Here is a 15,703-nt window from a genome sequence, read left to right on the forward strand (position 1 = left end):
CATGTCTTTAAATGGTCTTGCAGAACATGCCTAAGACATGTATCTCTTACTGTCTTGCTCTGTGAAATGCTCTGGAGAGGTCCAGTTCTATGAGACACTGCTCGGAAGAATGCTGAACATATACTTATGGAACTTTTTTGTGCAAGTCATTTTGCATGAATTCCAGCAAATCATATGTCAGTGTTGTTCTGAGATGTGTTTTTTATTCCTGTGGCCTAGCTAGTCAGCTGTAACCCTCTCAAGAGGCTGAAAACAGTAGGAGTGCTAGCAAAATGTCATAAAACCAGTAGTAGCAGAAGGCAGAATCTGACTACAGAAAAATAGTTTTGAATGTATGACAGTAGATAGATACTCGCAGACAGCCTTACCAAATGTTTGTGACTTTCATGATTGTTGATTCAAATATCTATCAATAAGGGAGAAGAAAAGGGACTTGTGCAGCGTTTCCAACCAGAATACCAGAGAGACCAAGTATTTTTCTGGCATAGCTGTGCCTCCTCAGTGCTTTTAAACCCTTTCAGTTCAGACATTAAGAGGACAAGCTATTCAGCCAATGTCAGTTTCTGTGTACTGCCTCTGCTGTGTTGCCAGTCCTCGTGTGCCTTTCTGCCATGTGGCAATACAGTGTTCATCCTTATTTTAAGGTAGATTCCAAGCAGTATGATTTTTTGGGGTACAGATCATATCTTAATACAGAAACAGCTCATTGAACTCAGCAATTCAGTTCCTCAGTGTGCTGTCTTGAAAACTACTAGGCAATAAAGAGTGCCTCCTGGGTTCCTGGAGACATTTTCTGGTTTTAAGTTAAGGGCCACAATAAATAGCTTTACCCGCTGTTCTCAGTACGATAAACCCCAAGGTTAAACTGAGCATATGAACTGGTGGCATCCTGTCCTAGATTACAACTAGGGACCAGTAGGTAGGGTTGTGATAAAAGATGAACCACTGCCTCCTCAGTGTGTCACTGTAAGATCAGGGATCCAAGTTTGGCCCTGCTTTGCTCCTTGACTCAGAAAGGTGTCCATGCCCAGATCCTTCTTGGTAGGAAATTGAGAGTATTTGGATACAAAGTACTGAACCACTGTGATTCAGTTCAGTTTGAAGTAGAAAATGGCCTTGATGTATGATAATCAGACTCCTTTTCCAAGGTAAAAGAAAGAGTGGGATTGTGATCCCTGTGGTATGGGAGCTTAATGTAGCTGCAATGAAACTCCAGGTTCCCTAGTAGTAGGCAAGCATACTTCTTTCTCAAAAGCTAAACGAAATCCAAGGAACAAGCCCATGGAGTAACTCACTTTTTCCTCTGGGAGGGAGATAGTTAATGAGTGACAAGTATTCTGCTTTGATCCATGGGAGGGAGGAATGAAGGGAGGAGGTTGCTGTGAGTTAAATCAATGGGCGTATTTAAGGAGGAAAAATGAGTGAGCACTGGATGTCTGTAAGGGAAGTTGATGTAAAACTGCAACATGTCTCCCAGGCATGTTCAGAGTCAGGCTGCCGGCTTCCTCCAAGAGGATGAAACAATAAACCACTTGATGTCTGCAAGTGAAGCTGGTGTTAAATCAGCCGAGGTGTCCTGGGGAGATTAGTGATGAATTACTCTGCAGAGTCAATAGAGATTATTTATGAAGCCAGAGGGGACAGAGGGAGGCAGGCTAAGTACCATATCAGAAGTTATTTGGTACTTGTTGAGCTTTAACATTGCTCAAAGATGACTCAAGCAGTTGGACTTCCATATGCTGCCACCAGACGTACAGATGAGGGAAGAAGGAGAGAATATACCCAGTAAAGATCCATTTCCTTCCTCATCTGACCAGTGTCAGGCTGCTGTTGAACAAAACCAGTCAATAGCTGCACTATGAATGAATGTGTTGCAGCTGAGGAAAGGGGCACTGTGTTTTCTTCTGGTCACATTTACTTCCTGAGTTCTGTTTCCAGGATCCGTGATTTGGTGAAGAGTAACACAGAGAGAATACAGCTTGAGTCGTATGCTGTTCCGAATTGCATTGTCTCCAGCAGCTGGAGAAAAAGTGCTTGGATTTGCAAAGCTTCAAAAAATTCATTGCAGGCTTTGCAATAGATACTGAAATGTAATTTCTGTAGTGTAAATTTTTGGGCCATAATTCCACTTTAATTTGCTGTCTGTCCCATATGACTTTTAGGCTCTGAGGGATGCCTCTATTCAGTTCTAAATGGAAAGATTTTACGCATCTGCTTGAGGTTCCTCTTTAATCAGTTCACCTGTTTCTGTTTAAAAGCAGCACATCTGTTTCACATTACTGCTGGCCATCTTTAAGATCTACTGCATGGCTGGGCATGAGTTTTGAAAATACAAGAAGAATCACTTGATTTAACAATTCTTTGTCCAGTTATTCAGACAGTTTTTAAGTGGGAAGATCCTTGTTTTGTGCTGTTGATGCTTACAGCTCTTGAAATGCATCCTGCCCCAGAAGAGAAACAAGTCCGCTTTGGAAGAGTAAGGTTGTTTTGCCGTAAATCCTTCTGTACTTGTAATTGGATTGGTAATAATCTAGGATGCACACCTGCAGGCACCGTGACCCTGTTATATGCCTGTAAGTGGCTAAGTTAAACTGCTTCTTGGCAGGGGACTGGCAAACTTTCTGCTTCTCTCTACTGTGGGCTAAACCATTCAAGCCAGATGTTTTTCTGCTGCTGACAGGGCACAGAATCATCCAAGAAGTCAAACTGTTTGTATAACTGTGTGTCCTCGGGGGTCTTTATTTTTGAACAGAAGATGTTTTCAAGTGTATTTTGTGCTTATGAATGGCAGCAAACAGAGAAGCTTGGAGTCTGAATCCTCAGGCTCCTAGATGGAAGAGCAAGATCAGCAATAACATGCGCTACACCTGTTGTGTTGACATACCTCAAACTTATCTGTTTGATTTTGTTTACTCCATCCTCAAACACAGACACTTGCACTGTGTGATGGAGGTGGTCAGTGTAGTAATTGCTCAAGTTATTTGCATGGAAAAAGCATGAAACTCACACTCATTCTTTCTATCTTCAGTGAAAGTAGCAACAGAAGAACCTCCACCCGGGTGTTCATGGGTTGGCTTATTGCGTCCCCTCTGACAGACTGTGTGCCTGTGTCACAACGCACAGCTAATCTGCGCATTACAGATTTTGGAAAATGTACGGGCGCTATCTAAAAGAAAAATAACCAACAAAATATAGCACTTTAAAAACTACAGGCACCAAATTGTCTGGACATGCGTATATGTGTCTGCTAGAAGCCAGGCCCACACCCATCAATATGCTTCTCAGCCCTCCTATGGTCACAGTGTTTGATCAGTTTGGGGTCACGCAACCATGGACTTTACAATTCATGATTATTGAAGACAAAAGAAACTCTTCAGTTTTCTGACTGAGATCGTAGAGCTTTTTGCTGAACTCCATGTACTAAGGTTTGTTGTTTTGATCCTGAGTAACACCGATGACCTACAATAAAAAGTTCCCAGCCTTTTAGTTGTAAAGCTTCTAGTCCTTCTATCTCATCCAAGCATGTCTAATTATGTGGCTTTCCTGGAAATTTTGTAGCCTTATCTTGCTTAGCTGATATCAGTTTGCCTGCGTTCTCAAATGCAGACAGGATGACCAGCTAGGAACAGAGTGAGAGCAATTAGTTCAGAGGTGTGATATTTAAAAGCTTTTGAATGTCTGCTGATTCATATTTTAGTTTCCAGCTGTTGGTTAGGTTGGGCAATATTAAAATGTTTTAAGTTTCTTAGATTTAGTAATATTTCCTGTCTGTAAAAATAAAACTCTTGCTTTTGGTTTTACCTAGTTCCAAAAATACAGTTCTATCCAAATGGCAATAGCAATGTGAAATTCCAACATGGAATTTCTTAGCACTGAAGACAAAAACATTCTGCCTCATGCATCAGCCTGTCTCTCACTTATAATTGCATTTTCTCTTTCTGCTGTTAATTAATTATGTTGATTGTAGAAGGTCCATGAATACTGCAGACTTCACTCCTCAAATATTTCTTTTCACACTTTCCTGTTTCAGTCCCAAAATTGACATTTTGTTGTGGATAGCCTTTCCTTTATGGTTCCTTTGGTCCTCCCCTGCGCTCCTGTAATGACTGATGAGGGTGTCGTGCATTGGAGGTGGTAGGATAGAATTTGTCACTTGCACATTTCTTCGTTGACATCCATACTGAGAATCACCACGTTCATTTCATGTAACTTATGAAACAGCCTCTCAATAATCACAAATTTTGACTGCTTCTGGTCCCCTTTGCTTTTCATATGGAGGCCTTGAGGGGTTTTTTAATTGATTCTGTGTTTTGTTGTAACTGATGACCCCTACTTGTCGCAGCTGGAAGCTCCAGGTGGCTCCAAGCAGACCAATGTTCTAATGCGAAGGCTTCAGGCTCTACTCTAAGGAAGGCCCACACTCCTCCAAGGCTCAGGAGGAAATGCCTCACCCTTAGGCACAAACGCCCTGCCTTAAATAGTCAGGAGTCATGTGGTTTACTAGATGGGTCAAGGCTATTGGTCACTTGACCATCCATCTCCCGGAGCGATTGGCTGAATGCTACAGCATCTGTTTCAAGGCAACTTTCCCAGTGTAACGAGCTACAGGTGTTTCTTAGTTAGCCTGCATAGGGAAAGAACCTTCACAGGACGCTGCAGCAGCCAAAAGATTTCTCCATACCTACTCATTGCACACAGATGGACAGGAGTAGTTGGGAAGAAGTATGTAATTTTAATGCCTCAGGTAATATTATTAAACTCTTGTTTTCAGAGCTTGTTTCATATTGGATATGAAACATGGATATATAGATGCTGTCAATTCCTTCTTCAGCTGTGACTGTGGACAGAGTGAGCTTACCTAGTACAACCAGTCTTCTTACAAGAAACTCTTTTCTCAGATCTGTAAGGGAAAGATCAGTACCATTACTTGTTACTCTGGAAGATCTTTTAATATGCACAAGCAGAACTGTCACGTGAGCTCACAGTCACTTACCAGTCACATGGATCTGAAGAGTTTTACTGTAGCAAAAGAACTTGATGAGGGAGGTATCTGATATGGGGGAAGTCGGAAGCACTTCTGATCTGTGAGGTCCTGATTGTTTTTAATCACCGTCTAATTTTCGATGTGTGTTTGCTTAGCTGAAGAGGATAAAAATATATCATCTAGAAAATCCCTGCTTTTGGAACTGATTCGTTCCTCTTACTGAATACTCTAGAATAGCAGTTTCATAGTGGATCTTCTCATGGTTATTTTGTGCCTTTTTAGTGCAGCTTTTCAGGCTTCCTACTTTCTGGATTGTCAGAGTCACTTAAGCTTTGCACTAATGGTACAATGTTGATACTGTTGAAAGGCTGAAGCTGTCTAATGAAGAAATCAGACAAGCAATCTTGAAGATGGATGAACAAGAAGACCTAGCGAAAGATATGCTTGAGCAGGTGAGAAAGATTACAGTCACATATATGTTATTCTTAAGTCCTTCACTGCCTTTTTTTTCTGCCTAAAGTAAGTGGATATACGTACTGGCCCTGCTGGTATGTCTGCAGATCTGAACTTGGCCCTATCATGTCAGCAAAGCTGCACGTGGGAGCATGAGAAAAATATTTTTCCCAATGTTGTCAGATATACCTCCCTCATGTAACTCTATTTTTATTAGGTGGATTTCAGAAGTTTTATCTTCTTGATGCAAAATATGTATGATTACTGTTGATAATGAGGTTTCCTTTCACATCCTCTGTTCTCACCTGTGACTTCCCCATAGTTTTTCCCATCTCTTTTTTATACTGCTGATTATTTGTTGTTGTTGTTTTTCTTTTTTTTTTTTTTCCTTTTCTTTTTCTTATCTCCCTTCTCTGCCTGCAGCTTTTCCATTGGGAAATGACATGAACCAGGCCATGGAGGTCGATGGTTAGAGCCAGGACTAGAAGAGATCTTGCATTCTAACTAGAACAGTTAGAAAGGGAGTCAGGGACTTGCGTTCCCTGCAGTTGGTTCACTGTGTAGCTTGTGAGGGAGAAAAAAAACAACAATTAAACCACCTTTGCCAAATTTCCGCCATTTATAAAGGGCAAAAGATGATGTTTTGATCAAAGATGCATATAAAGATCCTTAGGAGTGTGCAAAACGTTATCGTTCTGAACTGCCCGACAAATGTAATTCCTTCTTTGTGTGCAGTCACAATATTTAATTGTGTACAAAAAGCCTTTCCATTTTGGAAATTTATAGCCTACTTGTCATGTTTTCTGAATGTTCACAGCTGCTCCAGAAGTCACTGCAAGCTTCTGATGCTCCACACCTTTAACTATTGCATTTTTGGGGAATGAGATAAAGTATTAAAAAGTAGTATAAAGCAAAGTCATTGATATGCCTTGTGAGCAGTTTTTGTGGGTGTGCATAGCAATATTTACAACCATACTAAAGTGCAGCTACCACCAGATATGTCAAAAATCTGTCAAAGTATGAGCTTTTAAGGTCAGCATATGAATAGCAGCCAGTGTCAGACACACTGTCAGTCGGTTGGTCATTGTTTATTGTTTCAGCAGAGTAGAGCAGACCCGAGAGAGATAGATGAGGCTTTGTGTGTACTCTAGGATAGGCACGATGGGTACTTCACACTGAGTGGGCCACATCCTGCTCTTGTTTGCACTAATCTAAACTGCAAGTAATGCTGTGGGAATCAAAGTTCTCTCTGTACTTCCCCTGGAGTAAGTTGCAGTAGCACTTGGCCTTTAGGATTTAGAAACGGGAAATTCCCCATAGAATTAAAAAGTAATCTAATGGGGTCAGTGAGGGATAAAGACGGAACAGCAAGCAAAGGTTTAAAAAAGGTCATTTTTGTAGACACAGCTGCACTTTTTTTGAAGTTATAGTCACACGGCTGAGTCAACGTAATGCTTCCTCATGGTAGCAGAGGAATCCAAGGGCATTCTCTCTCTCCGTCAGGGTTTGTTTGTGCCTCTCTGTCCCTCTCTCCTTTTCCCTGGATCTCTCATCTCTCTGTTTGGTTCATATCTACCACTCTAGCTGCTGAAGTTCGTTCCTGAAAAGAGTGATACCGACCTGCTGGAGGAGCATAAACACGAAATTGAGCGCATGGCCCGGGCGGATCGTTTCCTCTTTGAAATGAGCAGGTCTGTCTGATACGTTATGGGAAAGTGCACTGAGGGCTTCTTGGAAGCAGCTGTAATTGTTATTGAAAATGGATCATCTGGCGCTGGGGGAATGTGCAAGAGATTGTGGGCCAGCATTATACCCTGCATTTGCCAGAAGCCCACAAACGTTACAGGTGTTTCTATTCATTACACAAACTTTTTATTGATGATATGCACTCTCCGTGCTGTCATTTAAGGACCAGTCCCCTGATGACTAGCAGAAATCTGCCTCCTCTGCCTAAACATGTTCACACAAAAAGGAATTCAGGTCCAACTATCGGATGTAGTGTAGCCAGGGGTCAGGATTTCATATAGATCCCTTTTTCCATTCAGCTATCCCATCTCGTCATCCTCTGACCTTCTTTCTTGTTCCAACTTTGCTACACCCCCGATCAGGATTAACATCTTATTCTGCTAATTTGAGATGCAGCTGGCATCTCCTCTGACTCTTGTATTTTGAGAGTAATGGGAATTCTTCCAGCTTGTTTTCAGTTGTGATCAAAACATGCTTTGAGGTCCTCCATTTTCATAACAAGGTTGATTACGTAGTGTTAGCTGTTTGAACTATGTCCGTAATCCCACGCATAGGCCCTGTGGAACTCGACATCCAACCATTAGATTATGTAGGCAGCATATTGGCCCTGGGCTTCAAAATACAGTTTGAATTCAGTGTTGGCTTTCCTCTACCTTTCATGCAGGATTGACCACTATCAGCAACGGCTGCAAGCATTATTCTTTAAGAAGAAGTTTCCAGAGAGGCTGGCAGAAGCAAAGCCAAAAGTGGAAGGTATGGTTAAAACTTAGTTTGTAAGAGTTGGGTAAAGGAGCAGGCAAGGTCAAGAGAGGCTTGTCTTCAAAGGCAGTGCTGTTACATGCATGCTATGGTTGTAAAGCCAGTGAGTCCAAGGCATATCATGTTCTAAGAAATGAATTCTGACACTCTTCTTGCACTCATTGACTTAATAAATTCAGTTTCATGATTGTTACACTGTAAATATGACCTGACAGATGTGACAGTGTGGTACTAGGCTGTGCTGAGCTGCCAAAAGCTTTCGTGGCCTTTCTGTGCAGGTTAGGCTTCGCTTCTCACCCCAAGTCCTGGCACCTTCCCTCTCCATGGGGCAGTTAGAATAGATGCCTCAGGACAATGATATTCTGGGAACATGTAACTTACAAGGAGGGGGGTTGTATGGCTTCTGTGACATATCCCTGGTTATCCCAGAGAAGAGATGAGTGTATTCTACTCTGCATTTTCAGATAAACTCAAGCCTCTTTCCTGTTCTTACTGGCTCTGTTTTTGAAGTGTGAGGTCCAGGAGAATAACCTTGCTCCTGGGTTCAGAGGAACATCCTACGGGCTAGATGTGGTGCATCTTCCTTCCGTTTGTCCTGGTTCTGGGCATGCAGGTGTGAAAAGGACAGTACATACACAGACTGTGTTGCAGCATTTGCTGGGCAATAGTCAGATGGGCGTTTTTAGGTACTTGAAATTATGGGCCCAAGCATGTTAAGGACAGCCACTGTGCAATAACTTGTTCATTTTTTTTTTCCCTTTTCAAGCCATTCTTCTGGCATCCAAGGAACTCATCCGAAGCAAGCGTTTAAGGCAACTCCTGGAGGTAGTTCTGGCCTTTGGGAATTATATGAACAAGGGCCAAAGGGGAAGTGCATATGGCTTCAAAGTCTCCAGCCTGAACAAAATTGCAGACACCAAATCCAGCATAGACAGGTAGGCTAGAAGGCCATGAATAAATTAGGTACTGTGCTGCTGTTATCTCTTATCATAACAAGGAAAGGTGTTTTTTTTTTGTGGTGTTTTGTTTTTTTTTTTAGCTCTGTAGACCATTTAAAATGTCTATTTGTCATTTAATTAGTGCTTTTCACTCTAGAAGATCCTGCAGCAGTTAAGATGGGGTGTTAACACCACACTCAAATTCTGCCATTTCTTTGGATAATGCACATCTGATGTTGGAATTGTGTTTCTGCAACACTAAGCAAAGATGACAGAATGTAGTATTTCACAAATAACTGAAATAAGTTGTAGGGGGAGGAGGATTTCTATGGAATTTGCCCTTTATACCAGTTTTATGGCCATGGTTTTGCAAAAAAAGAAAACACAAAAAACTCTGACCACAGTTTTATGTCTCCTGCAAAACATGACATATGTTTCTGATGCAGGACTGTGATAAACTGACTGTCTACCTACACCAGTAATGGAACCACAAGGCGTAGCTCAGAGAGACTGAGCCTGGTTGTATCTAGAGCAGTTAAGGAAAATAGCTGTTTGGGGAAGGTGGAGTTTACTATTTATGGACATGGGCTACAGGTCTTTCTTGTGCTACCACGTTTTGCTCCACATCCCCATGCTGGTTCTGGAATTTAATCCAGCTGTGACTGGGGAGAGAATGCCACTTTTGGGCTTCAGCGGCACTAAGGTTACCCCTGTAGATCTCCTATACTGGTTCTTTCTAACTCACACCTTCCTTGACTTGCTGAGACCACAGTTGTGTTAAAATGACTTCAGGCTGTGACCGAATGAATAATGGCAGTAAGAAGCCATAGGAAGAAATCCATCCCTACCTAATAGAGTTTGAACTAACAGAGTTCTGTTTTGACTACCATGACATCCTTTCCATATTCCAAGGCTAACGCTTGTGTAGCTAGCGCTGAACATTTTCTTGCCTGTAGTTTGGCTTGATTTTTTCATACATTAAATGTCCTGTGCAGATCCTGTTCTCTCACCAGTTCCCAGACTCTAGTCTGTGTGAAGCAGTGGCCATCTGCTATCTTGACTATCAGTTAACCACAACATCCACCTCAAGCAGCTGTTATGGGTGGCTGTTCTCTCTACATGCAAAATTCATCAGTTACTTTACAAATTTTCTCAAACTTTCTCCTTCATCTCTCATACACGTTATCTCTATCCACTCCTACTTGAGCTACCATTGATTTTGTAGCAGTGAGCCTGGCCGCTACTCCTAAGTACATCTGTTTCATTACTGTAGGAGTTTCCTTTGCAACTTCTTCAATCTTCAAGAACCTTTTCCTCTTCTTAGTTAACTCTTGGGTTTCTTTCCACATTGCCTCTGAGAACAACTCACTTCTTCCTTACAAGTTAACGTCACTTTAGTACTATTAGTTGTTTGTTCTCTGAAGTATCTAGGGACAAATAGTATACTGTGTTACACAATTTTCTTTTCTGTTACATCATTTACACAGATGGATGGAAGCATGCTGGTGCTTCCAGAATAAATCAAGGCACAATATATTTCTTGAGGTTTTAGGAAGGATGGTTCATAAAGGGCTAATTCATTTCAGTCTATGATACTTTTCTTTCAATAACAGAGCTGCTAACTGTTGTTATATTGTTTTGTTCAGTCAAGTGCATTTTCTACCCAAATATTTTTCACTGATTTGTCACTATCCTCCCACCATCCTTTTCCTTCTCACCACAATCTTCCTTCTCATTTCTCCCTTCTTTTATGTTTTTTAGGAACATTACACTGTTGCACTACTTGATTATGATCTTTGAAAAGAATTATCCAGATATCCTAGATATTCAATCTGAGTTGCAGCATCTTCCAGACGCAGCAAAAGTCAAGTAAGTCCAGTGCTATTGCTTGTTTCCAGACCTGGAGTTCCTAGTAATTTCTTTTAACTTAATGATCATCATTTTTTTCCTTGTTGTCTTCTAATCTCACAGCCAGCCTTTGCTCACATCCTTGGTGTTACTCAAATGTACATCAACAGAGTCCAAAAACATTTGTAGATAACTAAATTATCAGCTTTACTCAGATATGCCTATATCTACTTTATTTCTGAATCGGACATTGTAACTAGACTGGTCATTGTTTGTAATTCACTCACCATATTCTATGATTGTTCATCTAAGTCGTGGTATTTTTCTGGGTAATTGAAGATTTGTTTCTAAGGCAGAGTCAATTAGGCGCAGAGGCTATATATTAAGCCCTTTTCAGGAAGATTGTTCAAACTATTGCACAAATCAGTCTTGCACTGATGTGGAAAGCATCGTACTTTTTTCAGAAATTTCAATGTTTTTTTTCCATTTCTGTAGGTGTTTATGGAAGATGAATACACAAGCCATCCCTCAAAATACTAGCATTTTTTTTCTGTTCAAAGCTGTGTTCAAAATTACCTTTACATATTACTTGTCCAGCCATGATTATTTGTATAGGGAACTACTCCAGCTAATGAAAGATAAGTTAAAAAATAAATCTAAGTTCACACTTAAAGGTATTTATTAAGGTTTCAGTGGTGGTTTTGAGATGTAAACTACTACTCACCAAATACTTGGAGGAGATGCCTGCTGACTCACAAATAGGTACTAACTAGTTACCTGGAAGTGAAAAGTCATTTTTTTCATACAGGTTCTAGAAAAAAACTCTTGTTTATGTATGATGAGCTGAAATTCAGTATAGCACTTGTGTCTAGGGAAGGATGTATTAACATTAACAGTACAGTTATATGCTCAGTTACAATGTAAGCTTGCAAGGACCACCATATGGTAGAAATGCAGATGGAAAAAACAACATTTGGACTGTGAGGAAGAAAAAAATCACATGTAAATGAACTGCTAATGGGATTTAGTAGTGAAGTGGTTCAAGAATCATATGCAGAGATAATCTTAGACCTCAGTAATATGTGTGCTAAAGCTGGGGCCCGTGCTTATGAGTCAGCTGATTATTGCAAGCTGGCAATGTGGCCATACGTTCCTTGCTGGAGGGTCAGGCTCAGCTCACGGGCCAGATGTTCTGAGGGCAACCCCGCTGCTCTTCCTAGGAAAATCCCGATCTTCAGTGTGACCACAGGCGAGCAGGGTCTGCTTCATCTTCCATCTCATACAAAAAGTAGCACAGAGCATTAACAGACCCCCCTTCCCCTCGTTTCTAATCATCTGGTGTGGCTGATGCCAGAGGCCGGATACCAGACTTGATGGGCCAGTGATCTGTTCTGCTGCACAGTTCCTGTATTCCTGTGTAACACTGCTCTTTTTGTTTTATCTGCTCTGTGTCTGTCTCCTGTGCAGCCTGGTAGAGCTGGAGAAGGAAGTCAACAACATAAAGACCGGATTGAAAGCTGTTGAAGCTGTAAGTATCTGAAGGTTTCCAAAGTGCCATACTTAAAATATCTCACTCAGAATCAGGGGCACTATATATTTTATGATAAGAGAAAATGGGCTTTCTTTTTCCATTCCTTTCCATTCCATTCCAGAATGCATTAACCAAGAAAAAACAAATAAAATCTTCTCATGTGGAGCTCCTGCTGATGATCTTAGCAGACTTAAACCTAATGAAAAGCTTGTTTGATCTCAGCCTGGAAAGTAAAAGGACAGTTTGACAAATGGCATGAACTGAAAGAAGAAATGCAATTCTTGCTCTTTCTTACTGAGAGATGGCTGGCTGCTGAGCACGTGTTTCATATGGCTCTTGGAGTAGTAGTAAACAGGTAGTGCACTGTTATATGCAACCCTAACCTGTCCTGAGCACTCCTTGGGAAGGCGAGCAAAGCGACAATAGTGTTTTTTCCTGCTTTTAATGAAGCCTTTTATGCTGGACTTAGACTAGCTGTGTTCAATTTGTACTTAGGTAGTGTAGAGCCTTCTATCTCAACAGAGAACAGTACAAATGGTGCATTGATACAGTTGTGTATACTGAGTTATAAGAGTTAAAGATGAGGGATGGGCCTAAATGCTCCCTGGAGTCACAACTTTGTGTGTCAACTGTGGTTCTTCTACCTGGAAGCCCCCATCAGTTAACATGTTGGGAGAAAGTCTTTCTTTCTCCGTGTTTCTGGAGAAAGACTCCAGCCTTCCTGAGGCAGGAGAGCACAGAGCAGGACACCGTGTTCAGTGGCAGGAGGTAGGAACTCTCATATTTGCTTCTTGCTTATGCCATTGACTTATGTGTGTGGCTTTGAACAACCCCATGCATTTACCTTCTCTCCGTGAAAGCAGCTACAAATACCTGCCTCTCACAACTGCTGATATGATGAATGGCAAGTTAGTGTTTGCACAGCAGTTGAAAAAGTAAAGATTAAAGGCTAAAGTCACTCTGTTGTCTCTTTCCCTTAACATCTCCCATCATCTGCACAGAGAAACATATTCTGACCCCAAGAAGACCATTATCTCTTTCTGCAAATACAGGAACAAAATCCCACATTCAGGCTGGTGCCAGCATCTCGTGCCTGTTGGATGTACTAGGGCAAAGGCAGTGCTGAGACAAGGCAGTGTTTAGCTGTTCTTTGCCCTTTCAAACAGGGGTTTATGAGCCAAGCTTTTCAGGCTTCAGGATGTTTCACCTGCCTTTTTCAACTCATGTCAGTTTAATGCTAGTGGAGCATTCCAGATGGGGAGCATTCCACACTGGGCCTGCTGGCAAAGGGACCAGTCGTTGGGAATTGCGTTGGGTGGTTTCTGTGCAAGGATTACCTGTCTACAAGGCTCTAACATAGGGCCCTCTGATTCTTTTCATCCACTATGAGACAGAGAGCGATGACTTTATTTTCCTTTCACCTGGCCTGAGTTTGGTTTGGCTCTGAGGGTAGAGGAGGGAATCTTTGTCATGTCAGCAGCCCCCAGGCTGTCTGACTGTCTCCAGCAGTTCATCATATAATAGCCAGTGATCCTCCTGTGAAAAAAACAAACTTTCCAAACCTTATTTCTGGATTGTTGGGGTAACGGAGAGCACAGCAATGAGAAGAGATAGTGCTGCATACATGGAGTTCAGTGTTTGGAAATTAAAAGCACCTGTAAAGGAAAGGCTGACATGGAGTTCATGACACGAAGAGAGGCCCAGTTTTGGCTGGGACAGACAAGTCCCCCATTGAAATGCGAGTGCCTGCTTCTGTTTTGCTTTCTATGATCAGGTTATTTGTCCTTTTTCCTTTATGGCTAATTTTTCTTGTTTCCCATACTTGGGTTCCACGGGCAATCTCTCCTTACCATTCATTCCTCATCTTCCCTCCTCAGTCTTCTCCCTGCCATGGTATTTTTCATCTGAGGCTGCCAGCACCTCCCAGTCTGCTTGCTCAATCCGTGGTTTTCTGGTGTGTAAAAAGCAGCACTATAGCAACAATAGAAGATCACTGTCAGGTGGAAGGGGGAGGAGGGGAAGGTGTGATTCTTGATTCCATTCCAGTGTGTTCTCACCACAGCCTTGGCTCTAGTGACTGAGAAGTTTCTTCAAGGCCCCTTAAGAATAGAAAGCTAAAAATAGTTTCAGTCAGATGTTCTTAAAGGTACTGCTAACCCTTTACCTTCCTGGACTTGCAGTTTCTTTGTAAAAACATGACATGTTCCTTTGTCAAGATATGCGTGCAGCTGTTGCCTTTGTGTAGGATGCTCCCAGAAGGACAGCTGAATAGTTCTTGATCTTCTCCAAATCAGGAAGTGAGTTGTCAGCGCAGCCCTTCTCTCACGCAGCAAGGTTATAACCACTGCTTGAGAAACTACTGCCATGGCTGAATCATTTAATCTCTCTAGAGAACCAGCAGCTCAGCCCACCAGGGACAGTGCTATCTTATGCTGTTATGCTGTTATGACTAGTGTAGACCATTTCTAGAAGATACAGAGGAGTTTCTGTTCTCTGACATCGCTCTCAGGCTGATTACATAGTCATGCTGGTTACTTGTGTGGGTTTTTTTAATTTTGGAAGAATTATTCTACAGGGAAGGACCAAATCGGAAATTGAAGGGCAGACCATCTAATCTTAATTTTACTTTGAAAAATTCCATAGCTTTCAACAGTTAGTAAGATGACAGAACTGTTATACTCACCTGCTTGTGGAGGGGCTGGAGAAGGAGGTAGAGCAACTTTCAGCTAAAATTGGCTTAAAAATTAGAATGGGAAAGAGTGGCTGAAAAATATATGGATCATTCTTAGAAGCATGTGAAATGATGTTTCCTGTACTTGTAAGGTCCAATTCAAAGTGATTGTAACAGAGACAATTCATTGCAAAGTGATGTAATTGAGTAGCGCTCCCAGGACCGTCCCTTGTGATGTCTTAGGAAAACCAGTGGAGAAGAGGATGTAATATAAAGCAGGGGAAGTAGCACTTCTTTAATGTGGACTTTTCTCCAGCCACCTGCTCATTGCTTTTCCTGCCCCTTTTCTGCCTTATGGTCTTCCCTTGTAGTGGTTACAGTCTGTTTCCAACTCACATCAGACCAGGAGATATATCACATGTGATTTTAGATTGTTGATGGCCAAAGTCATTCTTTGCATTCAGCAGTGCTGTGGAGCAAATCCCAAGGAGTTTCTCAGCGTATGTGCTTATAAACCTACCCTACTGGCTCTGTGAACCAGTATTTTGAAAATTGACCAGTAACAGAGAGCACCAAACATGCATGTAGCTGGAGTTGCAGCCAGCACAAAAATATTTTTTTCCAATGGGAACAGAGGGTCAGATCATAACTTGACCTGCTGTTTCATGCTGCTTTCCCTACAGAGAGTAAGGCTTTATCATTCCCAGTGATTATTCAGCTGGGAATAAAAATGAGGCCTAGATTACCATTTCATTGTCCCCACGAGACTGTCA

General features: G+C 41.7%; 1 protein-coding gene across 3 annotated transcripts in view; it reads left to right on the top strand.

Annotated features, from left to right (window-relative positions):
• The window catches only part of DAAM2 (dishevelled associated activator of morphogenesis 2), a 120,587-nt gene that overhangs the window by 93,306 nt on the left and 11,578 nt on the right, over positions 1-15,703 (top strand). For 2 of the 3 annotated variants that reach the window (XM_086628568.1, XM_086628550.1), the window contains 6 exons: positions 5,352-5,436; positions 7,022-7,128; positions 7,848-7,936; positions 8,709-8,877; positions 10,642-10,749; positions 12,196-12,256. In XM_086628568.1, the coding sequence (XP_086484694.1) occupies positions 5,352-5,436; positions 7,022-7,128; positions 7,848-7,936; positions 8,709-8,877; positions 10,642-10,749; positions 12,196-12,256 (619 nt within the window). The remainder of the gene's footprint in view (positions 1-5,351; positions 5,437-7,021; positions 7,129-7,847; positions 7,937-8,708; positions 8,878-10,641; positions 10,750-12,195; positions 12,257-15,703) is intronic. The other variant, XM_086628559.1, reaches the window with a different exon arrangement.

The sequence above is a fragment of the Tauraco erythrolophus genome, chromosome 2 (genome assembly GCF_009769465.1).
Source record: "Tauraco erythrolophus isolate bTauEry1 chromosome 2, bTauEry1.pri, whole genome shotgun sequence".
In the NCBI taxonomy this organism is placed as follows: Eukaryota; Metazoa; Chordata; class Aves; order Musophagiformes; family Musophagidae; genus Tauraco; species Tauraco erythrolophus.